The sequence below is a fragment of the Penicillium hispanicum genome, assembly GCF_028827665.1.
Source record: "Penicillium hispanicum strain IBT 35686 chromosome Unknown utg000004l_segment0_segment0, whole genome shotgun sequence".
Lineage (NCBI taxonomy): Eukaryota > Fungi > Ascomycota > Eurotiomycetes > Eurotiales > Aspergillaceae > Penicillium > Penicillium hispanicum.
The window spans coordinates 3,627,128-3,654,341 of NW_026623196.1; the positions used below are offsets into that span (position 1 = coordinate 3,627,128).

A 27,214-nucleotide genomic window follows, 5' to 3' on the forward strand; every position below is an offset into this window, starting at 1 on the left:
GGTTGGCACCTGCATGCCATCCCCGTTGAGGTTCCTTTTCTTTCTTGTATCGCCCTTGTCCCTTTTTTTCTCTCCCCCCCCCCCCCCCCCCCCCTAAACCCGATCCTGGCGTATTCCCGGACGAACCGGATCGTGTCTTTCCCTTCGGATCGGACGTGTTTCTCCCAACTATTTCCAACTATTCCCAATTCCTCCCCCCACCACCCCCCTTCTCTCGTCTTTTGTCCCTTTCCCCCCTCCCCATTCCTCTTCGGTAGTTGGGCTTCGCATCCGAGATTCTTCCCTCAGATTCCCGCCACCCGCGAAGCCAGAAAGGATCAAGACTATGCCATCCATGCATCTGTGAACCATGCAGTATCCTCACCCATCCACCGGTTCCTCGTCCTGCAGGCTGATTTGCATTTTCCTGCTCGTGATGTGAGAACATACATAACGTCCCATTCCCTCTTCATTCTTCAGACTACCGGTCCTTCGTTCGCGCATCTCGCTATCGATTTAGCGTCTGCTTCTTGATTCCTCGTTTCCCCTCTCCGTGTCTGTCGCTTGATTGGCATCATCCATTGGGACCTATTCTATTCATACTCTTCTTCTTCCCCCATTTGCTTTCCGTTGGCCCGGCTGCTCCGCTCTCTGCGGGGAGCTTCTCTTCTGAGAACCAGTATACTCCAATTTGGTATATACTCTGCTCTACCTACCGTATGTTGCGATCCCGTCTGCTTGTACATGGGGGCACCTGGCTGATCCCCACGCTGCAGCCATCCAGGCACACAGTCAGCCTTATGACGGTCACCAGCCTGGTGATGCAAAACCGCCGGGGCCATGCTTCCGCAAAACGCCCCCTCCGACTCCCCATTATTGCCCCCAAGGAAAGGATCTCCGATGGCAAGACAGAGAAGGGTCTGATTGCACCACCGCGCATTCGTCTGCCCCCGCGATCTCGGACGGGTTGTTGGTATGTTGGTCTCCCTTGACTTCGACCCTCGTCCCCGCATGAACACGCTGACCTCGGGCTCTAGGACTTGTCGGGTAAGTCATTTCCCCAACACAAAATTGTGGATCTGGAACATGGAATTAATGAGGATCCGGTGCATTGCAGAGTCGCAAAGGTGGGTTTTTCCCTCAAATTCCCTAGCCTTTGCGGGGACGTGCCGTGGGTGGTGATGATGGCTGACAAGCATTCCTCTGTAGTCAAGTGTGATGAGGGACATCCGCAATGCAATGTATGCATTCCTCGGCTCTCCTATCCCTCCCCCAATTACACCGAGTCGCTCATGGTATCTTAGCAATGCACTCGACTCGGCCATATCTGCGACTACCGGCCACGGCTAGCCTTCCGCGACGACACACCTCGTATCATGGGCCGCATGTCGGATGTCAGGACGCAAGGAAATATCGTGTGGGATCGTAAGCATTTGACTTGGTCTTCACCTTGTTGGGGATTTCTCTCTTACAATTCGTGTAGTCTCTTCACCCACTCCTCCCACGCCGAGGGAAGAGCGGTCCGATTATTTCTCTTTGGAAAATTCCCTCCCAGCCTTCGCACTACTCACCTCGGACGAGGATCGAGAAAAGAAGGCCGAGGGCTCCAGTCCGGGCACCTATCATGTAGTCATTGTCCCAGACAGCTTCTCTGCGCTGCCGGAGTATGCAGATGATGCACTAGAGAGTTCGCGGTTAACCGGTGCACCTGAATCTCTTAGCTCGGCGAGCAGTAGCCCCACGGGTGGGATCAACACAGAGAGCATTGCCGCTGATGATCCCAATGTGGTCATTTTGAAGACATTCGAAGATGTCACTCGGCGTTCCTCCTCCACAGGCAAAAGTTCTAGAGTCTCGCCCACCTCGGAGATTTCTGATCCCTTCTGCGCTCTCTCCTTGTCTCCCATTCTAGATCCTCTCCCATCACCAGTCATTCTGGAAGATGATGCCTTGTCATACCTGGACCCGCAGATGGAACAGCAAAACCAAGACTCGGCGCTCTTCGCCCATTTCCGGCACGTTGTATGGAAGCAATTGTTCCCCCACAACCGTGAACTGGATGATTCATATGGGCTCAACATCAGTATGGCTCTGAGCGTTGACTTTCTCGAGCGTGAGGCTGCCCACTTTCCTCCGGTGCGTCCCATTCGCATTCCTCAATGTGTTTGCACCGTACTAACAGCCGCCCTAGCTCTCCCACGCCATCATGGCCGTCTCCGCTCTCAGTCTCTCGCACAGCGGGACAGGTCAGAGCGTTGACGCACTACAGTATTATCAGCAGGCCTTTCCTTCCCTTCAGATCAGTCTCCGGAATAGTGACGATCTTGTCTCTGATGGGCTCTTTTTGACCCATTTCCTTCTTCTTATCTATGAAGTTGCAGCAGCGGAGCCGCATGGCTCGAACCTCTGGTCTCATCACATCTCTCGTCTTCTTCACATCGCCTACCTTAGAAGGGCAAAGTTTGGCCGAGAACCTCATCCATTCATCATCTGGTGGATTTGCCACATTGACCTGTACGCTCTCTTGAGTGGAGCGGGGACAGGAGAGTTTGTTCGAGGGGTCATGGACCATCAGATGCTCCCAGGCTCTGAATGTCTTCTATATCCCTCTGCCGGGGAAGGTTACAGCGTCATCTATCACGACGAGCAAGAAAGTCTGCCGGTGGTGATGCGGCTCTACGCTGATACATTCGGGCTAGCTGCCCAGCTTGGGTTCCTCGCTGTTCAATTACGCCAAAATAAACGTTCCCAGGGGTTTGCCGAGTTTGATCAGCGTGCAAAGGATATATGCGATCTACGCCAGGCACTGTCCCGGTTGTGGGAGGCACCTGATGTTTCTTTCTGGAATCAGCATCAGGACAGTCTACCCCAGCGGGCGCAAGAGCTCTTGCAGCAGGTGAGTAGCCTCATCTTGAGCTTCCATTTACTTCGAGTCATTGCTAACCTTCCAGTCCGCTACCCTCTTCCATGTATGCCAACTATTCTCCTGCAGTAGCATGTGGTCTGGTCAGCGTCTCGAGTCCGAATTCTCTCCCGATGGGGAAATTGAACATCATGCGACGGAGATTCTACGCATCGCCGAGCGGACCACGCACACCCGGCGAGCTGACCGGCATTTCTTGGTCTTTCCCCTGTTTCTCGCGGGCGCCACGGTTTCTTCCAGCGGCCTTAAGATGATGGCGATGGAATTGATGTCCAGCATGGAAGACGAAGAGGACGGGATGGGACGCAATGCAGCAACTACGCGGGCTATTCTGCAGATAGTCTACGAGCGCCAACTCGACCGATTGATGCGAGTCGGCCACACCCTGGACGTGGACTGGGCGGACCTGATGACCCAGGAAAGGTTGCAAATGGTCAACTTTGGTTTCTAGCGACGAGAGGGAGTATGAGACTCGGTGTCATTCTAGGCATAGGGACATCTTGTACGCTGTTTGGTTTAATTTGTGTGATTCTTCGGCTCTGTATTCTCAGCACGATTGACGACCGCTTGTGTATGGTTGTATGTTTAGAGACGACGGCTAATACGATATGTAACGAACTACGGGGGATTTGCTAATTTCCGACCGAATACGAAAATCGGGGAAGTATACGATGGGCGATCAGTAGGCTATTCTTAGCCCTACTTTAACATTGCTCGACGAATCGATGGTAATGTGATGCGCCGCTCGTCACGCCTGCGGGGTCGGCGTCTCGCCCAACTTGGCGCTTGCACAGTCCCGCGAATCATCTCTGCTGCCTTGTCCTCTTTATCTCTCCTGCTTTCTCTTTTCTTTTTGCATGATCTCCTTCAGGCTGCGGAAGGTTGCTTTATTTTTATCACTGCATCCTGCTCCCCCTATTTCCTGCCCCGCCACAACGTTGGGCCCCTGTGCCCCTCACTGAATACTGAAGAATACCTAACACTGATCTGCGCGCCTAGCTTCCGTGATTGGTACCTCACGCATCCCCCCGTGGCTTTTTACATTCTGCAACCTCGCATCTGTACCAGATTGCTTGCGCCTGGAGAATGGATTCGGGCGACAGCCGTGCGCTCCATCCGGACGGGGAGCTGTTCCTCAACCACAATAACAACCCCCCATCTGGCAGGCCAGAGGCGCCCGTTGTCGAACCCCTCCGCATCAGCAAGAGAGACTCGTCATCCCCGGCCTCAGCTTCCAGCCCTCCCAACGTGCCTCTGCCCTACCCCGATGACCGCCCTCATCCCCAGATGCGTACCTCCAGTTCCAATGATGGGCGTCCCACGGACAGATATGGGTCTCCGCCGGCTGGTTCCGGCTCTGTGAGCCCCGCCGATTATCCCCCAGCTTTGCGACCACGAGATGGTCGAGAGCCGCGAATCGCAACGCTAGCGGAGCGTCGCGGGGCTGCGCCAAAGCCCTTGCCAGAGTCGCCTGCTGATGCGCCAGACCGGGAAACCCTGGCAGCGCGCCCATATCCTCGTCCACCAGCGCCGAACTTGGCTCCGGTACCCGCTCCTACAGGATCTTCGGGGGTTGATAGTTATGATTATCGTCAACAGTACTATCCGCCTCCGCAGAGAACGGCATCCAAAACACCCTCGAACCTTCAACCCCCGCAGTCGTCCACTGGTGGGATCAATCGAATTAGCTCGACTGCCTCTACCTCGACGACTCGTGCGCAGCGTGGATCTCCGCCACCGCCAGAAACACCTGTCGCGGGGCCTGGCCAGCAGCCCAGTTCGGATATCGAAGCTCGTTATGCTGCGGCTGGTATTGCCGGCACTTCGACACTTGCTGGTCTCCAGTCGCAAAGTGCAGCTGCGCAAAGGCGAGCTGAACAGTACTCGGGACAGCACCCTAGTTTCCAGCAGCCCCCGACACAACGTCCATGGACTCCTACCGAACAGCCGGGTACTCAACCCCATGGCCCACCGACCGTGTATCAGGGCGCGGAAGTCGTGAGTACCGACCAGTCGGCTCCGGTGCCAGCCGCGGTTCATACAGGCCAGTATAACAGCCTTCCGCCACAGGCCCAACAGTTACAAGCAGAGCCACCTCATCACCAGCAGCCGCAACCACAATCGCAGCCACAGCAACAGCCACCCAGGGTTCCGGCTAATGCGCTAGAGCAAGATCTGGATCGGATGCGCATTAGTTCTTCGCCTCCTCCCGCTTACTCGAGCGTCTCTGGACCATCTGCAGCAAACGGATATCCGAATGAAAAACCACATGGTGCAGCTGCCGTGGCTGCGGCCGGGGCAGCAGCTGGTGCTGTAGCGGGCCATCCAGCAACCATTAACGAGCCTCATCCTGCTTTGGCGACTGCTTCCCCGGCGCCCTCGAGCTCGACCCAGGACCACCCTGCGTTTGCGAATGACCCACACCAGCAGCAATATACCGGCCAGTCCCCACAAAGTGCTGTTTCTCATGTTCAACCAGTTTATCAACAAGCAACACAGGTAACCTCTCCTGCGCCTTCTGGGGCTCCTCCAGCCTCTCCTCCGCCGCTACCAGAAGGTTGGATTGCGCATTTGGATCCCAACTCAGGCCAGTACTATTACATCCATCTGCCTACGCAGTCGACCCAGTGGGAGTTCCCAAAGGGCCCGACGCCTCTCAACCTCAACGAAACACCCTTATCACCTGTCGGCAGCGTGTACAGCAGTCATCCTCTTACCTCACCTGGTCTGTCGGCCTTCGGGAAGCCTATGGCATCACCCGGTGTGCCTTTAACTCCCGGTTTTGAGAGCCTTCAATCCCCCATGGGAGGATTCTCGGGTCCCCCACCCAGCAGCGGGATGGACCTCTACAAGACTGCCCCCACGAATGGAGTTTACTTCGGTCCTTATCTAAGATACACCAACATGGATCTCGAGCGCGGACTCTGGCTGGGATCTATTCTTCTAGTAACGGATGCCGCACAGCCACCTACTATTCACATTCACCAAAGTGTCGACCTGTCTCCCAACCCGCGGCAGCTAAAGGCTATCAATATCGCGGCTCATCAACGATGGACATTCTACAAGTACGAGATCGACTTGCCGATGGATGACGTAGGTCCTGCCAAGTGGACGTATGCAATTACCTCGCACCTGGGCTGCACCCGTTATGAGTTCCTCGTCGCTGGCCGACACGAGACCAACTGGCGGTTTATCGCAATTTCAGGCAATGACTTTTCAATCAACGTCAATGCCAATGACAGATCCCGCCTCGGTGGCGTAGGATTTATGTGGAAAGATATCATGCAGAAGCACAACGAGATTGGGGGCTTTCATGCCCAGCTGTGTCTCGGTGGACAGATTTACGCAGATCGTATGTGGAAGGAGATCCCCTGTCTCAAACAATGGTTAGCCATTAGCGGTAAAGAGGCCAGGAAGAACGCCCCGTGGACCGCTGCAAATCAGCAGGATGTCTCTCATGCGTACTTCCACTACTACACAAGCCATTTCGATCAGCCGTATCTGCGTGAGTCCTTTGCGCAGATTCCTTATATCTGCCAGATCGATGATCATGACATGTGAGTTTCTGCAACATTCTTGGGTCGTGGAATTGACCTTTGCTGACACTTTCTCAGATTTGACGGCTTTGGCTCGTATCCCGAGCACATGCAATTTTCCAATATGTTCAAGAATATCGGCCGCATCGGCATTGAGATGTATCTTCTCTTCCAGCACCACACTACTCTCGACATTCTCCGCAATGTCAGCAATGACTTGGATCTTTTCACTATCACTGGCACCGGTTGGCACTTTGTCAAGTATCTTGGTCCTGGCGTGGTTGTCGTTGGCCCCGATTGTCGCTCGGAGCGCAACCCCCACCAAGTTATGGCCGGTCCTACGTATCAAGGACTCTTCCCCAAGGTTGCCATGTTACCACCAAGTGTACAACACTGTCTCTGGATGGTATCGGTTCCCCTTATATACCCACGGCTGGAGACGGCAGAACATATTGCCCAGACCGTTGCTACAGGAAAGAGGGCTGTGACTGGTGCCTACAACGTCTTGGGCAAGGTAACCAGCTCAGTTGCTGGTGTGGTGGGAGCCAAGGATTTTGTAGGCTCTGGATTTGACTCCGTCAAACGCGCTGTAGGCAAATCCGGACTGATGGGTGGCATTCTGAGCCCATTCGGCGAGTTCGATCTAATGGACGAGCTCCGGGATCAATGGACCCACGACTCCAAGGTTCGTCCACAGTTTTCCTGTTCTGGGCCACCTCTCCACTAACAGGCCCAATTCAGGATCTTGAGCGAACATACCTCATCCGCACCTTGCAAGGCATCGCCCACCAGAAATCTCTTCGCATGACCTTCCTCTCTGGCGCCGTCAACGTCTGTGGCGCCGGCCTCGTCCATGATCCCGCCCAGCCCTCCGATCACAAGACAATGTACCAGCTCATCGCCTCACCTGTCGTTAATACTCCGCCCCCATCTTACGTCGTCAAACTCCTCCATAACAGCAACAAACCCCTCTACGTGCCCGCCAACGGCCACCGCTCCTCCTCCCAGCCCACCGACACCAAGGAAGACATGATGGAGATCTTCCAGACAGATGTTACCGGCCAAGCCCGCGAGCACCGCAAACTGATGGCCCGTCGCAACTACGTCGCAATCGTCGCCTATGACCCCGAGGTCGTCTCCGCCATCTCATACGGCCGTCCTGATCTGAATCAGGGCCCGAAGGCCAAACTCAGTCTGGCGGCTGATTTCATGGTCCAGGGCGAAGGGGCGTATGCAAGCGTGGTCAAGTACGGTCCTGTCATCGTACCGAGTCTGGAACACGGTCGTTGAGAGCGATGAATAATCCTTCCGCCTGATCCCTTTGTTCTCTGGGCTGATGGGCTGTCTTTTGTTTTCTACGCTTTTATCTTTAAACAAGAGCTTGGCTTTGGGGTTATTCTTTATCTTTCCTACGTTGTTGCATAGCTTTCCACGGTCAATATTAGCCTATCATTCATTCTTAAACTAGTTGGTTTTATTTATCATGTACCGAATTAATGCCTCGGTATCATCAAATCCTTTCTTTCCTTCTAGAACGTTGGAAAAGCAAGAAAGCGGACATTAGCAAAAATATAATATATAAGAGTAAAGTGCCTCAGTGTGCTCCTTGCGTTCAGGCGGAGTATTTGTTAGGCTGTTCTCAATTTTTGCAGGTTCAAAGGTTGATAAGGAAGTCATCCAGATAGTTGGACAATATTTCCCAATAAAACAAGACGGATTTGAAGGATTCCCGAGGCTGGCTGCAGACCAAGCGACGAGGGAGGTACATGCAACATGCATATGGATCCACATCTGTTGAGTTCTTGGAGATGTATGCCGCTTCAACTGGATGACCGGTATTGATGTCTACTCGGATAGAATAGCAATTGCCAACGTAGAAAATATAATATAAAGCCCAAATGACATGAGGTATTGCGGCACGAATAGGCCGTCTTTGTTTCATCTGTAAAAACCAGTCCTATGCAGTCGGGTCCCCTACAGGAACACAGAGTCCGATGCGCCAAAAGTAGTCCCGATGCGCGTAAAAGAGCTCCCACAAGCGATATCTCGCCGGGATCAGGGACCAGTCCCAGTGGAGAGGATACAGAGGGGCGGTGACATGGTCGGAAGCACAGCCCGCAGTTCCTACTTGGACTCTGTCCTGTTGTTTATCGAGAGCAACTCGCTGGCCTGTTGTGGGGTCAGATACACCCGGGTATGGCGGACATGGGTCTAAGCGGGAATTGAAAACACGGAAGGGGATGCTGGCATCCTGGTACATGTCCAGAAGTAGAGTGGGCGTCTCTGACCCGGCGATGCATCGCGGGTCTTGGTCGCCAACACACGCATGAAGGTCTTGAAGCGACGGGGGAAGATCAGGGTTTGAAATAAATATTTCTCCCGAATGGGGCCTGTAGCCCCATTCCTGAAGTGGGAGGAGCGGAACTGGGTCGTCAATGTGAGTGACTCGGCGGAATCGTTGGGTCGTCGCGTGACCGGGGGCTTCGTTGGGGTCTTCTATATGAAACTGTTCATCGATGAACTTTGCAAAGGCATCGTTGCCAACAATCGGCTCGCCAAATGTTGTTACCACTGGGTTCCAGCCCTTTAGGCGCATCTCCAACCCCGCTAGCGCTGCCACAGCACCGCCCAGAGAATGTCCCACGAGCGTGACTTCATAGTCTGGGTATTGCCCACGGGCGGCTGAGACGTGCGGAAGCACAGTGGGGCGAGTGTTAATCCACGAGGTCATAAAGCCAGCATGTACGGTGCAGTTTTCGCATCGGAGCGCTGAAAATCCGGGTTGTGTGCCATTGCTCCTATCTTTGTCATCTTCATCTCCCGTATACGGCACATATGCCTGTGGATACGCGGAGAGGTCGATTATGGTGTTAGTAATAGAGTATGTCCCACGGAAGGCCACGATGATACGTTTTGCCGAGGGAGAGTGGGACAGTGCGATGTAGCCACAGGAGTCGGACATCAACACGCCGGTGTTCCATGTCTAGATATGTAAGGGCTTGGCTTTGACCGGTCTTGACTACCCAACAATACTTACTGTGGCCAGCTCCAGATCAGGGAATTCAGCGCAGTGGCTGAGGCACTCGAATGGTTCTTGGACGCCGGTGGTCCCCACGCAGTACGACACATCTACTAGCCGCGACAACTCCTCGAGGGATTTGAAAAGCTCGCTTGAGACGGGGCTCGTTTCATTTTGTGCCCATGCGAGCCCCCAAATCCATAGATAAGCTCCCCAGACCACAATATTCAGAAGGGGGGACATTTCAAGGCACGGCAGAAGATGTGAGGAGTTCAAGGAGGGGGCGGCGCGTGAACAGCCTTAGAAATCCAGAATCCGGGGAAGCTTAGCGGATGACATAATTAGAGACATATTGACCAATCATATTTGAGGAAATCCTTGTTGCTGGGGCTCATCTGGGCTAAACCTGATTGGGACAACCCCGTCACGGCTGTCAATTGTATTAACTTCTACCTATCACCAAACCTTGTAGTCTAATGGCAATGGATTATAGGTCCAAACCCTACTGTATAATATTGAAGGACACCACACTGATTGTGAGTCTGTCATACAGATAGGCATGGCATGTATATCCATATATAATATCTCTCTCTCTCCAAGGACGCTAGTAGACACTCCCAAGCAACAGTCATGACTTCTAGATATTGAAATATACGATCCCATTATCACCAGCTTGTGGCGGTCTGAATTTTACGTTTGTTGTAATATATTAGATTAGCAGAGCAACGAGTTGCCCAAATTCGACGAGAGCAGCAGGTACAATTCACCAGTGTGGAAGAAAATCAACGAGATCAAAAGTTTGATATACACCCAGTGGTAGCTTCCTGAGACTGATAAACATCTCCACAATCATATAGCCTCGAGCCGCAACATAGAAGAAGACAACTGGAAGGATAAGTGCAACTTCCCATATCAATATGGGCTTTGCCTTCCTTTGTTCCTTCTCGAAGGCATCTAGACGGCTGACAGAGTTCTCGCGCTTCACTCCGCTTTCTTCATCGTGTTCGGATATTGTTTGAGCCTTCTTTAACCGGAGCCATATCAAGTACTTGTCCCATCTTCCAAACCGCTGACGTGCTGCGATGGTTTCGAAAACCCAGAATGAAACGGTGGCTCCCGCCACAATTGAGCTCGAAACTCGCCACAGAATTAGTTCTATTCGTGATGGGAAAGTAAAGCACCATCCGATTAGATGTAGCGACGCGAATGCGGAAGTTGTGCAAAACAAAATAAATTTTTCCACTGTAGCGATGTCGGGAAATCGATCATTTGGGAAACGTCGTAGAGGCCTTTCACGGTCATCAAAACGTAAATTGAAGAAGCTCATCACATCATAGCCGCAGGTTGGCGACTGTTTTGAAACAAAGTCAAGAGGCGTATGTCGATATGGCGCGGCAGCAACGTCACCGGCTTCAAGCAAAATTTGGGCCGTGGTGGCTTCGGTAGTAAGTACAATACCAGTCTGGACATCGCTTGGCTTATGCAGCCAACAGAGAAATGTACCAAACGTACAGAATACGATGGCGCCTGCCGTTAATTCTAGCGTTGTAGTTGGAAGCTTTAGGATGGCGCGGCCGAGTAATTGAACTATAAGCCAGCTTGCTTGCGCCAGAGTGAGAGTTCTCGCCAGTGTATCCGTCTTTGACCGATCCCATATCTCCTCAGAAGTGATTTTGGGGTATTCCAAATATTTCTTCTCCACGAGATATGCAAGCTGACGGCTGTTGACGAGAAATGGCGTGCTGTCCTTGGGCTGAAGCAGCATCCCACCCATATCAGCATAGAAACCGTGTCGTAGGCTCCAGTGCCTTTCATCAAATCCCAAACTGCGGAATCGTTGAACGGATCGTCTAGCTGAGGCATACTGGCCGATCGAGACTGTCAACACGAGCTCTGGTCCCACAATCGCCCAGAACATCCATTTTGCTCTGCGACAAAAGATTTGGTAATGTCCATCGTTGGGATGAGGAAGGTTCAGGCAGACAGCAGTCCAAGTGCAAAGAAGAATGGTCAATAAAGAAGACCAAACTATATCGATTGTACCTCGGCCGTTGGGTCCTGACACCCATCCGGAGACCAGTGTTGTCATGTTGGTCGACGTATCCTGCATATCGAGCTATAACCCTCAAAGGTGATAGCTGGCGATTTGGATATAATGCACTGACTCAGAATAATAAAGCTCGGAGAAAACAACAGGTGAAAGCTCAAGGTGTGATGTCAAAATTTGCATAGTGGAAGAGAGATGCGCCAGACAAGACTGGGTTTTATGTCCCTGCCTTGACTCACGCCTAAATGTGTGATCTATCCCAAAGATAGCAATGAATGGAGTTGATCCGCATGTAATGGCCCTGAAATAACTTAAGGTACAATTTTGGTCGATTGCATCCAACGATGACCATGTATGTAGCCGCCGAGTGAGTGTTCTGCTTGGGGATGAAACAAGCAAAGCGTAGGACCTTCCAAGAAATGGCGTATTCTTTCTTCCTACACCGGCTTCACCTTGTCGGACCTTTTTCTCCAATTGTAACTCTAGCTAAAATTGTGAGGTTATCTGACCATTCTCTGCTAGGGAACCTGGGGCTTAGTGAGAAGAACTTTGGGTTTAGCGATCAAGGCGTTGACACTCCATGTGGACTGAGGAACAAATTAGTTCGCATTTAGGGCGGTCCGTCCCGGTTTCCCCAACGAATAGCGATTTGGCTATGGGGCATCTTCCTGGCAGAGTCGTGCCGCGCGCTACGAGAGACCCAGCCACCCCCCGCCTCCTGCGATTGAAAATAGAAACCACAGCACATATCATTGACCATCCCACATCGCTCAGCGTCTGGGAATTTCTATCGACCTAGATGGGAACCATTACCAGCAACACAGTTTTGCAAACGAGCAATGCTTTCAAATAAGATGCAACACCGTGCATCGCCCGCGAACCCTAAGCCAATGGATGCCCACCACGCAGCGCCGCCCGACAAAAAGGACCACCAGAGCTACTGGCCAAGCATTGCCAACAAATATCAGATCCCCTCATGGCTCCGCGATAATGACTACATTGTGGAGGGCCATCCGATGCCGACGTATTCCTATCGCCGATCATTTCGTCTATGGCGTTGTTGGCACATGGAGACCATGAATATCTGGACGCATTTGCTTGGGTCGACAGCCTTCGTGGCTACCGGCTTCGCTCTTTGTCGTTATGCCCTGGCATCCAGGACTCTTCATCTTAGTCGCGGGGATATTTTCGCATTTGGTGCATTCACCATCTCGGCGGCCACATGTTTTGGTCTCAGCACCACTTTTCATACATTGAGAAGCCATTCATACAACGTGCATCATTTCTGGGGCAGGATGGACATTCTCGGGATCTGCGTCCTAGCTTTTGGAAGCGGAACCTCAATGACTTACTATGCATTCTACTGTGAACCCACTACTCAGCTGGTTTACTGGGGACTCAATCTCTTCTCGGCTCTCGCCGGCGCTTTCACGCTATTTGATACCGGCGGTGGCGGCAGCGCGATGAGGACTCTCCGTGGCGGTGTCTTCACTCTGCTAGGCATCTCCGCAATGGTACCGATATTCCATAGCGTTCACCTCCTAGGTTGGGATCGCGCATGTGCCGAGATTGGTGCTAAATGGTTTCTCGCCGAGGGGCTTTCTTTACTCGTTGGAGTGGGCATCTTCGTCACGCGGGTGCCCGAGAGGTTGAGTCCTGGCTCTTTTGATGTTTTCGGTCATTCACATCAACTCTTTCACACCTTTGCAGTTCTCGGTGGAATTTGTCATCTCATGGCCCTGATAACGGGATACCGCTGGCGACAGGCTCACGCGATATGTTGAATTGGCCATGAAGAAACGGGTATTGAGCCAAATGCTTTGGTAGAAATTGGAATATATCTGCCGATTCCATGAGCATCCAAAGATGTCAACACCTAGCATGGTCGGACCGTGATTCATCTTTTGATTACATAGTATGATATAGAATGTCATTCCTTCTCAACCGTCTGTTCTCTATGTAGATGGTTCAACGAAATTACTAACATATCTCTAAATATGATACTCCGGGCGTTGATCGGTCGATGGCTAAAAATCTTTGAATTTGTAGATTTGTATCACAAATTGTGGCTATGCATACGTTACTCTAGCTAAAATATTTAGGCGGACCAGACCACAACACGACCGTCAACTCCGCTCGCTAGGTTCAGCATTAGCAAAGGCTTCAGCAAGAAGGCAGGGAGCTACTCACTGCTAAATGATCGCACCTGTCCATTCGCCTCGTCATAGGCACGGATGGTGTTCACGGTGTTCTGGTGGGTCGATTTGAGTTTGGTATCCGATTGAGTTTGTCCCTTGAGGTCCATCTGCCGGAACAAGTTCAACGCAGACTCCTCGCGAGCACCAGCAGCACCAGCACCGGTGTTCTTCTCTAGAGAGCCAGCAAGTTGCCAGCCATTCTCATCGCCACTGAAACGGAAGGGCTCGCAGTCCTGGGAGACTGGCGTTAGAAGGCAGGGCATATGATGCATGGGGGCTTAAAGAAAATGAGAACTTACATGACCAGCCGCAATGATCTCATTCTCACCATTCCAGATGAGGCTGTTAAGAGGCAGCAGACGAGTGGAGATGTTCAGCATGGCCAGCGGTGGCTGCTCAGGGGCGCTTGGGTATACCACCGTGACACTGCTGTCGTGTCCGGTGAAGGCAAGGGCATTGCCGCTCGGAGAGAATGCGACGCTCTGAATCCAACCAGCCGAGTCATTCAGGAATTCACCGCAGATTGTGTTGAAGGGCAGACGCTCACCCCAGGCGCTAGGCTCTGGGCGAGCGTCAATGCCCTTGATGAAACTCGAAAAGACCCTGGCATGGGAGTCTGTAGAGCCTGCCGCAAGCAAGACCGAGTTCGGGTGCCAGGCAAGTGTGGTAATAGTGCTGCGAATGGGCTTCTTCAGGTGCTTCGAAATCCACCAATCGTTCTCCTCCTCGAAGTAGCAGACGGCGATCACGCGAGCTCCCGAACCAACAGCAAATTTCTGTTCTGATGGTGACCACCGCACAAAAGTGGCAGCGCGGTTGATTCGGAGGAGGACTAGGGTGGGCTTCCAACCAGAGGGGGTCTTTTCCCAGACGTAAGCATTGCGGTCTAAAGCGAATTCAAGTTCCATTAGCGATTGAACGATTCCAAGTCCTCTGGTTGTGACCAAATATACCCTGCGAGCACGTCACAATGCGGCCACTGCTAGGAGCAATGTCGACACTTGTAACGGTCTTCTCATGGCCCTTCAGTTCATCGCTCAGCGAGAACTTGTTGCCTGATGCTTGGTACAGCTCCACATTGTTCTCCCGAGTGACAGCCAGAGTCTGTCGGTCCGAGGAGAATGAGTGATCAGCAATTGGAGCGTGGAAAAGGTGGTGGACTTGAGGGGCGGCCATGGTATTACGACAGGAGGAGCTCTCTACCGTCGATGAGGGGAAGCCAGATGGTTCGGAATGGGGAAGCGGGCGATGACGCCGGGGGGCTGAGCTAAGCAGTCACATGATCATCTTCTTTTCTCGCGGTTTGGATATCCGCTCTGCAGCACCTGTGCCCGTCGAGCTCGAATCTTCCTCACCACCGGCAGTTCTTGCTCTCATTCCAGGCCTGCAGCGTCATAGCTGGATCAACATTATTTTGATCGACAATATGGCTTCCAAGGCTGCACCCGCTCGAGGCTCCGACACCAAGAACGTTGGACCACCCAACCAGACGTGAGTTCACCCTTTGGTCGCAATTGGCATATCATCCGGTACTGACAACTCTTAAGACTGTATTGTACGAACCTTCCGGACAAGCTTCGCAAGCATGACCTCCGGTCATCCCTTTACACTCTCTTCTCCACCTACGGTACTGTCCTTGATGTTGTGGCTATGAAGACGAGCAAAATGCGAGGCCAGGCACATGTCGTCTTTAAGGATGTTCAGGCCAGCACACAGGCAATGCGCGCTCTTCAAGGGTTCAATTTTTTCGGCAAGGAGATGGTATGTTCCACGGCTTGTGTAGGCGTTCAGAATTGGGGAAGCACCAATGCTCACTGTGATTTCTAGAAAATTGTCTATGGTAAGGGGACATCAAATGTGCTTGCAAAGCTCCGTGGTACCTACAATGTCCCTGCTCCGGGTGCCGGCCCAAGCATAGTGTCGACCGATCTTCAGAAGTCCATTTTCAGTGGGCCGCCAGGTGCCATTCCCACACGACCGGCGGCCACGGAGGTGAATGGAGACGCGCACGGAGTGAAGCGACCTCGCGAGGAGGAAAGCGACGAGGGAGAGGCGCCGATGGAGGAGGACAGCGATGTACCGATGGAAGCCTCTTCCGACGAGGATTAAAGGCCGACCAGGGCCACATGAGGTGGCCCGCGCTGGGAAGTGACGGAAGCTCCGGGGAGGTCTTCGCGCTCGGCATTTCCCTGCAGTTGCAAGGTGTCTTAAGATGGGCGGGACCCATCCGAGATGACAAGCTCGCATGGGACGTGCAGGTTCACACCATGGCCTACGAGCCCCAGCCAGATGAGTAGATACGTCCCGGGAGTGACGCTCTGTGCATCTGCAATCTGCGCCATCGCATCCGCAGTGTTGCACGGGTGAACAAAGAAGGCTGGTGCGCCAGATTCGGGATGATACTACGAGACATGAGCACTTGGACACGCGCGTCGCGAGGAGGGTATTTGGCTGGAGGGGCACCTACGCCCAAACTGATTCCACCCATGATACCCACACTTTTCAATTCCTTCCTGTATTGTTCCGGGACCACATACTGATAGACGGCGTCCAGCCCAACGGGACCCTGGCAATGGTTCCAGCGGAGCGCAAAATACAACACGGGGACCTGATATGTGGGGGAGAGCACGATATCATAATCTATCTGTAGATTGGGGGTGAGATCGGTGCGAACGAGAGCTTCCTGCGGTCAGCCAGTTAGACACGGTGTATCCCTGGACGCGAGGCTGAGCAGCGCGAACCGGATCGTCGTCTTCCAACGCCTCCTGTAGATCCGCCGCGTCCGTAGCGTCGCTAGGCACTTCCACCCGTCGCGATATTTTGAGGCTGGTCGCCATCTAGGATCAATCATCAATAAGTAATCCATACAGCTGTCTTCCCCTACGTCGAGATCTTCCATTCTTCCTGGCAGATCTTGCCCGGAACATAGTTCGCTGATTATGCAGTCGGCCAGGGGGGCAGTCTCTTTACCTGTTGACCCTGTGTGACGAGTCGCATGGACCAGCCCCCATCCCCATCGCGGGCTGAGGTGCAGCGAGCGGCCAGAGCTCGACAGGCGCGATCGAACTCGTCGGGCGTGAGCCACGGAAATGCGGACAGACTGCACGCCATGCGCCACTCTTGGGTTGCGGTGTCAACCACGTCGCCGGATGCAGCTCGATGCGCCCTGTGCGAGTGGGCGGTGGGTGAGAATTCTCCAGGCCCCCGCGTTTTCGAGGCGACGCTCTCGGCACAGAGATTCAAGATCAGATCTGGGCAGTGGCAACCGTTGCACGTCGTGCGGCGATCCCAATAGGGGTAGATGGCCGGATATGGGACAATGGAATTATGGCGTTGAGTTGGGGAGGGAAGGGATCGGCTGCGGTTAGTGATGGACGACGGGCCCCATCGCAGGAAGCCTCAGAACGACCCCGATCAGATATAGACTCATCGCGCGTCGGGGCTATTCCCCTACTTGATCTTGATCCATTTTCTGTACATTAGCTTTGGATTGTGGCCCTGCAGCGCAGTCATCTTGCAGTATGCATTGCGCATTGCGCCCCTGGATTGGTGATGGCGGCACACCGCCGCGTAGGAACGAACTATACCACGATCCACCAGTCGAGTCAACCATGCAAATTGCAAAGAGAGACGATTCCGACCAAGCACATCATTCGGTGCAGGCCTTAGTTCCGGCGCTAAGCACGGAGAACAAGCGGACACCCAAGGACGCCAACCTCCCGCTTGCGGATGCCAATTGATCCACGCCTCTGCGCAGTCAGGAGGAACGGCGCCATGCTCATTCCGCTTCGACATCGGATCCATCGTCTCCAGCGCATTGCTCCTGATCTTCAATGCTCCTCAAGAATTATCATCCTACCCATCCATCTCTTTCTTCCGCATGCAGTCCGCCATGGCTCCACCGGTTTACTTCGCTCTCGTGCTCAAACCACACTAAACGCAACCGGTTCTCGCGCATCCTCGGCCTCTCGACTCTTATGTATCGCCTTTCCCCTCCTCTCCACTCGGAGGTGTATTTCCCCCTGTTGCCCGTGCCCTCGACTTCCTTGTTTTCCCCCGATGCTTTCCTTGGTTGACTATCTTAATAACCGCCGATCCGCTTGTTGGATGTTGATTCGCCGGGACCCCCAATTGACTTGATTTCCGGGGTAAAAAAAGAAACCCAGCGAGGGCGTCTTTTCGTGCTGGATACGGAGTGCAGCCACAGATGGTTCACGGCGCTTTTGCTTTGTGTCCTTTTGCGAATACCCTCATCTTCCTCCCATTGCTGCTGCTGTTGTTTGGCGTAACCGGCTTCATCCCCGTCCATTGTCCCGCCTCGTCCAACCGATCCCGCAGACTTCCTCCAATCTGAAACAAGGCTTGCCTCCATCCTTTCCGCTCGGCGACTCTTCAGCCGCCCAATCGCACGTCCAATTCCAAACTCAACGGGGGTTGCACGAGCTGGGGCTCGGATCGATCGCTCAGCGACTGCGGGCAGGTCTTGACGTCAATTGTCCAGGATCCGATCTAATCAGCTGCGTGAAGAAAGAGGGAACTTGCCGGGCCTTTGATCGCGTTGCGCGTTTGCCTCTGCCCCGCCGTCCGACTTGTATATTACGGTGTCCATCGCCCCATGTTGTGCATGCTGTCCCCTTGAGCTTAAGCCCGGGGACCAAGACCATCATCCACCTGCGCGACGGGCGCCCGCGAAGTCATGGGCAACTTCCAGTCGACTCTCAAGAAGGATGAAACGCACCGTTCGAACCGACTTTCCAAACCTCTGAGCAGACGGGTGGCGGCTCTGAGCTCCCCCGTGCAGCCTCACCCAGACTCGGACCAGCCGGAGCTAGCCAGCGGGTTGATTGGTTGGCAGAATCCTTGGGTAGGGTCTACTGTCACGAAAGATATCAGAACGACTCTTCCCAAGCCCAGAGAGATCCCGCCCACTTTGTTTGAAGCAGAGCCAACTGCACCGGAGCAGGATATGGAAACCCCAACTCTATCACCCAGTCACGTCAATATCGAGCCTCTCTCGCCTGCATCAGACACCGTCTCGTTCGGTCCCTCCGTCAGAAGAGCGTCGTATCAATCTGCCATCTTCAGTAGTTCGTCACAGTCGTCATTTGCGCCAGAGCGACCTAGGCGGGCCAATTCAGTCCAGACTCCCCTTCAAAGAAATCGGAGTCTGATTTACGAAAACACTATCAAAACCGCAACATCCTCCAACACCCATTTTCTGGTTGACAACCAACGTTTCTCACTCACTCGCCGGCGGTCTCTATTGACGAGACCCGGCGTGGCCACCCGACGAACCACAGGCGCGATTCGGCGTGTCCCATCGCCGATTGGAGAGCCCGAGAGCCACGCTGATGATCCAGGAGAGTCTACAGTCTTGCAGTGGCCATTGCCTCCTTGTCAGAGAGCTTCCCTCCCTACCGCACCTCCAGCGCGACCTCGAAGCCCCGCGGACGCCAGGTATACTCAGCTTGGAGCACTAAAGCTCGGGTCTCTACGGGTTGTCAATGGTGGTGTCTCGCCATGTCCCAGTGAACGCATTCCTCTGGGGCGAACTGTGACAGCTGGACCGGGGCTTGGATTGGAAAACGTCGAAACTGTGTGTCCCAGAGGCTCTACGTTGGAAATTCCCTCTATCATCGACATGAAGAAATCAGAGGACGCTCCGGGAAGTCCATTCTCCTTCGAGAAGTCCCCGACCTTGGCAGTTCCTTCACAGTCCAAATCGGTGCTTACCTCGCCTAATTTGGAAGACGAGGGCATTGGAATGTGTGATGATAGTAATCTTCAATTAGGAAAGACTACATCGGAGGTTGGCATTGATCGAAGCAGCTCTCGATCTCTCAACAAGTCCGACAGTGGCTACAGCTCTGCGGCTTCCGTTCGCTCCGTCCATCGAAGCCAGACCCGAGCGTCCTTTGACTCTCAATCGTCCCTCTCCTTCGCTACAGACAGCGGGGTCCCAGTTCAACGTGATCAGCTCGGATCCCGCCCATTTGAGAAAGTGCAAGGCCACCTCACTCTGCAAGAAGCCATGCCCGGGAACTTCTCGCGGCCGAATCCATCTGCTGTGCGCTGGTACGACTCGAGTGGCCCAGCCACGCCGCAGTCAGATATCCGGAGTCGTCGTTCCACCCTGTGTGCTCCTCGCTATACAGAGTACCCTATGCATGACAATGCCGTCGCAGGTCGTCCCGGATCTGCTATGCTAGACGCAACTCATTCATTTCCGACACCAAAAGGACATATTGTTGCCAACCGAGGTTCTCTCTATGCGAATAGCCCATCGTCAAGCACGGTCAATGTCGCGCACAGCTCGGGCTCGCCGAATACATTGGACATAGCACCTACTCCGCAATTGATTTCGGAAACCGGCACCCGCGTGCACCGGCCTGTCTCCGAGCATCGTCTCACCCGACGATACGAGGGCTCGGTCTCCCACTCTCGGTCCCGAAGTAGACATGGCAGTCGGGCGTGGAGTCAAAAGCCTGGCACTGAGGTCCCCCCACTCCCTACGATCTTGTCTCCGGACTCTCTTCCTGCAGGCGAAGAAATGAGTTTCTCACTTCCTGAACCAAGCCGCGGGCGGCCTCGGAGCCGCAGCCAGGACTACCGGCGACGAAGATTGACGAAGGCACTTCCCCCACCCGATGTTCATATGATGACTTCTGCTTATGCACTCCACTAATATTAATGCGAATCACGGTGTCTGGTCTCGTTCTCTAGTTTCTCGTTCTAATTCTCTTTCTCTTTTCTCTTTCATTCTCTTCCCGCTTGTCATGTTTCGGTCTCCCACGAGTCTATTTACAAAAGTTCTTGGCGTTGGTGATGGATTAGCGATTGAATGGTGTTGGTCCGGGTATACCCTCATTTGGTTTTGATTGTCGTGGGCGTTCTTGATATTCCATGGAATTCGTGGTAATTGGAAGGCTCATTATCAATTTGATTGTGGACACAATGATAATCAGAAATCCTGTGCTCTTGGATCCGCATAGACTTTCGACCCTCCTGGACGTGAGCAGAGTTCGATGTTCGGTTGCAGCCGCATTTGGCGTGCCTAGAAATTGCTTCTGCTGGATCTTACGAGATCTCGTTTTCGCGAATGCTGGTATGAGGAGCAGCCACGAGGACGAGATCTGAGAATCGTCTCGTCCGGAAGCAACGGCGGATCTCCGAGGCCAGCAATCAATATAACTTCTCTAATTCGATTCGCAGATACCATTTCAGTATTAGTGAACACGTTAGTCGCGCTCGTCCCGGCAGATTTTTCTAGTATCGTCGCGCAGCACCTTAAGCCCTGTGTACTTGGGCTGGACACGTGGGATAAGCTCGCTCGAAAGACTCCGAAAGCGAAACGACAAAGCGGATATCACGTCCGATTAAACGACATGGGGCAAATTGGGATGGCCCGATTGGCTGGTCATCACAACTTCCCACGGCTCTGCGTGCCGGGTTGGGAAGTCGGAAAGCTTCGCGATGCATAGATTAAACACTCCCAATCGAGCTTTGCCCGCTCCGCCCGAGACCCGCCAATCGAGATGGATTCATCTCCAACCGCCTAGCAACGTGCGGTCGACCCGCACATGCCATTGGCTCCGGCGGTCCTGGATTCGGCCCCATCAACATCTCCACTGACGCATCTACTCAAACGCCTGCGATACTCTTATAAGAGGAACGGGCAACCAGCACCTTTTCTGACGGCCAGTCGCCCTCTTCTCTCTAATTGTCCTCGATCCTCGCTTTTAGAGCATTCCTCTCAATGGCCTCCGTGACTGCTCTGTTTGCCTTGGCCGGTCTGGCCGCTGGTGCTACCATCACCACGACCGAGCCTCCATTGGCTGCCATTGAGAAAGCCCAAGCGACCACTCTGCCCCAGGCCTGGACGTCCAATGTCACGGGCAAGGCGTTTGACCGTTTTTACCAGATCTGGCTGGAGAACGTCGTAAGTATTCGTGCGACCACAATGGATGCAACCCGCGCTCATGTTTATCGCAGGATTACAGCAATGCTGCCTCTGACCCCAACCAGAAGTGGCTGGCGAGCAAGGGCATTACCCTGACCAACTACTACGGTACTGGTCACCCCTCTCAGCCCAACTACGTCGCTTCCGCGAGTGGTGACAACTATGGCATGGACAATGGTAAGTCCGTCTTCTATCTTCTCCATATGCGCCTAACGCTAACGACGTCCGACAGACAATTTCCATTTCATCCCTTCTAATGTCTCAACCCTTGCCGATCTGCTCAACACCAAGGGCATTTCCTGGGGAGAGTACCAGGAGCATATGCCATTCCCCGGCTTCCAGGGATACAACTATTCCAACCAGGCCACCTACGCCAATGACTATATGCGGAAGCATAACCCGCTGGTGTCGTTTGATTCGGTTTCGAGTAACGACACCGCTCTACGCCTAATCAAGAACTTCACCAACTTCTACGATGACATCCATAACAAGGTGCTGCCGCAATGGGCTTTCATCACACCTAGTATGTTTCTTCCTCACTCTCGACTCAACAACACTAACAATTGGCCCAGACATGACTAACGACGCACACGACACGAACATCACGTACGGCTCGCAGTGGCTGCGTGGCTTTGTTTCCGAGCTTATGAATAACACCTACTTCTGGGACAACACCCTGCTCTTGCTGACTTTCGATGAAACTGAGACCTACAACGTCCCTGCATCGGAAGAGTACAGCGACCGCAACCGCGTCTTCAGCATTCTCTTGGGAGGTGCTGTGCCTGACGAGCTCGTTGGTACCAAGGACCACACCGTCTACACGCACTACTCGACTCTTGCCTCCATCCAGGCTAACTGGGGCCTGCCTTCGCTCGGCCGATGGGACTGCGGTGCCAATCTGCTTCAGCTCGTCGCCGACAAGGTCGGCTACACGAACTGGGATGTCGACCCGACCCACCTCTACATCAACGAGTCGCTGCCCGGTCCCCTCTCAGAGTCGCAGCTGTCCAAGTACCGCGCCAGCTGGCCTATCCCCACCACCAACGAGTCCTGCTCGTCCGGCAATGGTATCTTGCAGGCGGTTGTTGATGCCTACAAGGGCCAGACTCCTACGTACAACTACACTGCGCCCTTCCCTTACGATACCGGGTACGGCCTGGACGTGGGTATTCCCTACTCCCGCAATGGCACTACTTATGTCACTGGTGTCAACTCCACCGGCACTGTCGTCCATGACACGACCTCCGACACCACCAGCTCCTCCTCTTCTGCCTCGGCCTCTGCTAGTGCTGGCGCGGCTTCTGCTTTGGCCATTCCGGCTGCCGGCTCCGTGGCTGCTGTTCTAGCAGCTCTTGTGAGCTTCCTATAGGCTAGTTATGTATCACGATCTTGGCAGAGATGGGCTTGGTTGGGATAATCTGGCTATCAATTGATTTGGCAACAAAGTTGGATGGTTATATATCTTTGAACTGTTATAATCATCCTACTGCGCTATAATCCAGCTTAGGGAAGCCAACTTCTTCCTATTTTACGATGAAAACTTGTCTCCACTCCGGCTTGAAGCGTTCCGACATTTCTGCACTCTTCGAGTCAAGCTGCTCTTTTAGTTTCTGATCGTATCCCCATCTGGGTCGATTATCACTCGCTCTCAACTATATACATCCATGACTTGTAGAAGCATTGAACATCTAGCAGAGATCAACAAAAGAAGGTAGATCTCCTCATCTGACAACATAGCACTAAATCCTAGCGCCTCCACACCCAAGCACAGCTATCCTCTGCTTGAAACCAGATCCTTCTCGAGTTCAATGAAACAGAGGTCCGCCGGCAATGCCAGGCCACTGAATTTCTCCCGTGGAAACGGCGATGTCTCGCCCGTATCGTAGTAGCCCCGGCGCTTGTACCACGATATCAGGGCTTGCCGCGTAGACAGGGCATTCAATCCCGACTTTGTCGCGCCCCAGACCCGGCGGCAGTATTCCTCGGCATAAGTCAAGATTTGACGCCCAAGACCTCCTTGTTGGTGACCTGGGTCGACGGCGAGCATGGCAAGGCGAGCGCGGTTGCTTCCTCCTTTGATAACCGTGATGGATCCGACTAGGTTGCCGCTATCGTTGACGGCGAGTATGATCGCGCTGCCTGGCTTGGTAATGCCGGCCAAGACTTCGTGGACGTCAACGCGAAAACTCTCGTTGAGCTCGGTAATGGCGGTCCAGTCTTGTCTGCTGTCTTCGGCGCGAAAGGCGGATTGCACTAGTCGTTGAATGGACGTGGCATCGTCTGGGGTTGCGAGGCGGAAGTCGGGGTTGCCCGTGGTCATGTTGAATTTATGCGTTAAACAATGATGCGAGGTGAAGTTATCTGTGAGATTTTCTTGCGTTTCCACGAGATGACTTGGCCTTTAAATACTGAAAATGTGTGCTAGATAGCCCGCCATCGTCCTAGGAAGGGCGTCATGTAATCGGAAGGGCGCGAAGGACTTGGCTGGCATGGCTTATCTCCTCCCTTCACGACTTCTGATAACACCAAGGGCGTAGCGTGCATTTTTGATACTTTCAGTTTAGAGGTCATGGAGCACGAGAGATCCATTTCGAGGTCGTTTCATTTTGTCTTTACATTCTTCACACTGTTACTCCACACACTTCGTGGTCTCCAACACACATTCGTAACCAATAGATCAAACTTGTTCTTGTCCAGTTATCATGAAGTGTTGCATTGGGCGCGGTCTGTCTCTCCAGGTTGTTGTCGTTGACAAAGAGCGACCGGATCTGGCTCTGCATGCCATCCGTCCACTTGTAGAACAAATCACCAAACGCTCTGGTAGGCTCGAGACTACCGAGAAGACGGCCATTTTTCAGTACGTCTGGCTCACCGGGATGCTGGGAGCGGATCCGTGCTTGTTCACCGGGGTTCGATCCATACTGATCCAGAGAAAGGACGGTTGCCGTCCAAGTAGCCTGGTCACTGCGGCGACCGAGTACGGCACGAGAATCCCCGGTTGTTGCCACATGGAGGACCCGAGACTGGCTGTCGTAGACAGATAGCAAAGCACAGGCCTCTGTGAATGCCTCCTTGAGAAGATGGACGGCAGGGAGAGATAGAGGATCTTTGGTTATCCTGGACGTTGGAGGGTCGTGCTAGAGAAGCTCCTTGCGGTGCTGCCAAACAAAATAGTTGTCGACGTTGAGGAAGCCGCTGGAGAAGCTCCTTGCGGTGCTGCCAAACAAAATAGTTGTCGACGTTGAGGAAGCCATTTTTAATAGCTTGCGGAATCAACTCTTCCGGGGATGTCCTGATGAACACACTCTGCTTAGCTCTAGGGCTACCGCCGGTACAATGACTTGGAGAGAGCATTGGGCATGGCTGGTCCTCTATATATCACGATGGGCGCTTGTCAGCCAGTCAAAATCGGAAGAGAGTGTGATGTCACCCACATATGGCCATCGTGGATGCCCCAGAAGCCCAATATACGGCCATCGGGCATCTCAACAACAGCCTCAGACTGTGCATCTTCCATCACCCCGTTACTGGGCAAGTTTGTCTGATCATAGCGGCCAATATTCAATCCTGAAATTCGATAGCTTGTCTCATTGGCTCGTAGCCGGTTGGTAGCTTCTTCTGCAGACAATGCGGGTGTCTGGCGGCCGACTGTTGGGTGTTGGAGAGATTTAACGTGAACGGGGACCATGTCCTCAAGAGTCCCGCCATCTCCGTTTGAAAGGTCTCGAGCGGGCTGCTTCAGAGAATATTGATAATATGCCAGTACTCCCAGTGCAAAATGTGACACTTCCAAGGACGAACATTCGCTGCCAAGAAGCGCCCGATGCCGCGGTGTGCGCGTTCTCAGAGCGAGCCTCGCTGGTATACTGTTACGGAGCTAGATCAGGTGATCCCTAATAGTTATTATCACGTAGCCGTCCGCTACTTACTTAATCAATTACACTTCTCTACGCCTTCACTTCGTACCAACTGGTAGCATATCTCGGTTCGCTAGGGTTCTCTGGGCTTAATTTTTTACGTCTTCTGATTTGATTAAACGACTGCGAGTCTTTGAGTCCTTCAATCTACGCCGTTAACGCGCTCTGCTGGCTTCCAGCAGCCGCGTATAGTATCGCCATCACTCAACGTCGATATTCCACTCTGAGCCTAAGTATCTACGCACTTTGCTGGTTTCTAGTATATACTCTTATTCAAATCCTCACTGTCGAGGTCTTCACAGCTACACTTTTTATATCTTTTCTCTCGTCCTGTCTCTTACTTATATTATATATATATTATATAAGTATAGGGTTCAGCTAAACTCTGCTTATATTAACCTATACACACACACTATATATTGTATAATCGCGACAGAGATATTATAAATATAGCACATTTAGCTTATTAGCTATATCTTTATTACTCTAATACCTAGAATTTTTCTTAGACTAATATCACCACTAAGCTCTAAATATATATTAATTATATTATCTCTCACTTTAATATTTCTCGTCTCCTATAAGAATACCTATATCCCCTAGACTAGGCGATTAACTAATTATAGCTATATTGCGCTATTCGCGATTTTACCTATATATATATATATATAATCTAGTAGTAAGTGATACCTTAATCTATACTTTAGATCCCTAAAGCACTAGTAGTCTCTATTACTATATCTAACGACCTAAACCTATATAATCTACGCCTTTTCTTAAACCTATATAAGTTAGTATAGGGAAATTGCCTATATATATAATCTATATCTATCCTATAAATATTAAAGTAGAATATATTTACCTAGTATTATAAAACTATATTACCTTTAGATACCTCTTAATCTATATATTTAGCCCTTAATATATATAACTCGCCTAAACCTATTATAGATACCCTAAACCTATCTAATAAAGATAGTAAGCTAGCAAAAATCTATAATATAATATATATTCTAGCATAGAATATATAGGCACTATAGATACAGATATAGACCCTAATAATATAGTAGCTAGTCTTTAGCCTATCTAGTCCCCTAGGACTACTTAGCCTTACTAGCTCTATAAAAAGCAATAGTAACCCTAAACTAGATATAGGTAGATCTTAATAAAAAACTAAAGAGATTAGTTACTTTACACTAGATCCTAATTTAGATATCTATATTAAGACTATTAAGGATATTTCCTATTACCTAAATATTTATACTTTCCTTAGTATCTTATATACCTAAATCCTACTTAAAACTAAGGATATTATTTATATAAATCTCCTAAGATACCTATATAATAAAGCTTTCTACTAGTAAGTAATAAAACTTTCAGATAAAAAGCAAATAGATCTAAATATAATATCCCTTAACACTAGATAGTTTATATAACTAAAGAGACACTTTAAGACCTAAGCCACTACTATATAAGCTAATATAATAAATGCCTTTTATAGCTAGTAAAATATTATAATACACTATTTAGTTATAGAATAGGCATAAAATATATTCTATAACTTATAAGTAACTAAGCTAAGTAAAGGCTCCCCTATTAGTATTATTACATAGCTTAGGGCAGTATAGCTCCACT

The 27,214-nt window shown here is 51.9% G+C and overlaps 12 protein-coding genes across 12 annotated transcripts; 6 read left to right on the forward strand and 6 right to left on the reverse strand.

Annotated features, from left to right (window-relative positions):
- Positions 1-779: 779 nt before the first annotated feature.
- N7459_005109 (Zn(II)2Cys6 transcription factor) lies at positions 780-3,353 on the forward strand (the record flags this gene model as incomplete). Its single annotated transcript, XM_056944293.1, has 6 exons — positions 780-956; positions 1,017-1,220; positions 1,284-1,404; positions 1,463-2,115; positions 2,171-2,875; positions 2,931-3,353. 6 exons carry the CDS (start codon positions 780-782, stop codon positions 3,351-3,353), a joined length of 2,283 nt encoding a protein of 760 aa, XP_056801176.1.
- A 635-nt stretch (positions 3,354-3,988) lies between these two features.
- N7459_005110 (WW domain protein) lies at positions 3,989-7,728 on the forward strand (the record flags this gene model as incomplete). The annotated part of the gene is made up of 3 exons (XM_056944294.1): positions 3,989-6,459; positions 6,517-7,123; positions 7,180-7,728. 3 exons carry the CDS (start codon positions 3,989-3,991, stop codon positions 7,726-7,728), a joined length of 3,627 nt encoding a protein of 1,208 aa, XP_056801177.1.
- A 667-nt stretch (positions 7,729-8,395) lies between these two features.
- N7459_005111 (lipase family protein) lies at positions 8,396-9,700 on the reverse strand (the record flags this gene model as incomplete). Its single annotated transcript, XM_056944295.1, has 2 exons — positions 8,396-9,421; positions 9,476-9,700. 2 exons carry the CDS (start codon positions 9,698-9,700, stop codon positions 8,396-8,398), a joined length of 1,251 nt encoding a protein of 416 aa, XP_056801178.1.
- Positions 9,701-10,220: 520 nt separating this feature from the next.
- N7459_005112 (uncharacterized protein) lies at positions 10,221-11,375 on the reverse strand (the record flags this gene model as incomplete). The annotated part of the gene is made up of 1 exon (XM_056944296.1): positions 10,221-11,375. The coding sequence occupies one exon, from the start codon at positions 11,373-11,375 to the stop codon at positions 10,221-10,223; it is 1,155 nt and encodes a 384-aa protein (XP_056801179.1).
- A 1,019-nt stretch (positions 11,376-12,394) lies between these two features.
- Positions 12,395-13,288, forward strand: N7459_005113 (hemolysin III family protein; the record flags this gene model as incomplete). Its single annotated transcript, XM_056944297.1, has 1 exon — positions 12,395-13,288. One exon carries the CDS (start codon positions 12,395-12,397, stop codon positions 13,286-13,288), a length of 894 nt encoding a protein of 297 aa, XP_056801180.1.
- Positions 13,289-13,602: 314 nt separating this feature from the next.
- N7459_005114 (WD40 repeat domain-containing protein) lies at positions 13,603-14,878 on the reverse strand (the record flags this gene model as incomplete). The annotated part of the gene is made up of 4 exons (XM_056944298.1): positions 13,603-13,643; positions 13,695-13,935; positions 14,002-14,588; positions 14,656-14,878. The coding sequence occupies 4 exons, from the start codon at positions 14,876-14,878 to the stop codon at positions 13,603-13,605; spliced, it is 1,092 nt and encodes a 363-aa protein (XP_056801181.1).
- A 250-nt stretch (positions 14,879-15,128) lies between these two features.
- N7459_005115 (U2 snRNP complex subunit MSL1) lies at positions 15,129-15,811 on the forward strand (the record flags this gene model as incomplete). Its single annotated transcript, XM_056944299.1, has 3 exons — positions 15,129-15,193; positions 15,250-15,463; positions 15,530-15,811. The coding sequence occupies 3 exons, from the start codon at positions 15,129-15,131 to the stop codon at positions 15,809-15,811; spliced, it is 561 nt and encodes a 186-aa protein (XP_056801182.1).
- A 98-nt stretch (positions 15,812-15,909) lies between these two features.
- Positions 15,910-16,813, reverse strand: N7459_005116 (ATG3/ATG10 family protein; the record flags this gene model as incomplete). Its single annotated transcript, XM_056944300.1, has 4 exons — positions 15,910-16,104; positions 16,170-16,385; positions 16,444-16,539; positions 16,673-16,813. The coding sequence occupies 4 exons, from the start codon at positions 16,811-16,813 to the stop codon at positions 15,910-15,912; spliced, it is 648 nt and encodes a 215-aa protein (XP_056801183.1).
- A 1,585-nt stretch (positions 16,814-18,398) lies between these two features.
- On the forward strand, positions 18,399-20,387 carry N7459_005117 (uncharacterized protein; the record flags this gene model as incomplete). Its single annotated transcript, XM_056944301.1, has 1 exon — positions 18,399-20,387. The coding sequence occupies one exon, from the start codon at positions 18,399-18,401 to the stop codon at positions 20,385-20,387; it is 1,989 nt and encodes a 662-aa protein (XP_056801184.1).
- A 1,071-nt stretch (positions 20,388-21,458) lies between these two features.
- On the forward strand, positions 21,459-23,031 carry N7459_005118 (acid phosphatase; the record flags this gene model as incomplete). The annotated part of the gene is made up of 4 exons (XM_056944302.1): positions 21,459-21,641; positions 21,695-21,839; positions 21,895-22,185; positions 22,235-23,031. 4 exons carry the CDS (start codon positions 21,459-21,461, stop codon positions 23,029-23,031), a joined length of 1,416 nt encoding a protein of 471 aa, XP_056801185.1.
- A 402-nt stretch (positions 23,032-23,433) lies between these two features.
- Positions 23,434-23,982, reverse strand: N7459_005119 (GNAT family N-acetyltransferase; the record flags this gene model as incomplete). Its single annotated transcript, XM_056944303.1, has 1 exon — positions 23,434-23,982. One exon carries the CDS (start codon positions 23,980-23,982, stop codon positions 23,434-23,436), a length of 549 nt encoding a protein of 182 aa, XP_056801186.1.
- A 301-nt stretch (positions 23,983-24,283) lies between these two features.
- On the reverse strand, positions 24,284-25,350 carry N7459_005120 (PP2C family serine/threonine-protein phosphatase; the record flags this gene model as incomplete). Its single annotated transcript, XM_056944304.1, has 2 exons — positions 24,284-24,779; positions 25,097-25,350. 2 exons carry the CDS (start codon positions 25,348-25,350, stop codon positions 24,284-24,286), a joined length of 750 nt encoding a protein of 249 aa, XP_056801187.1.
- Between the last annotated feature and the right edge of the window lie 1,864 nt (positions 25,351-27,214).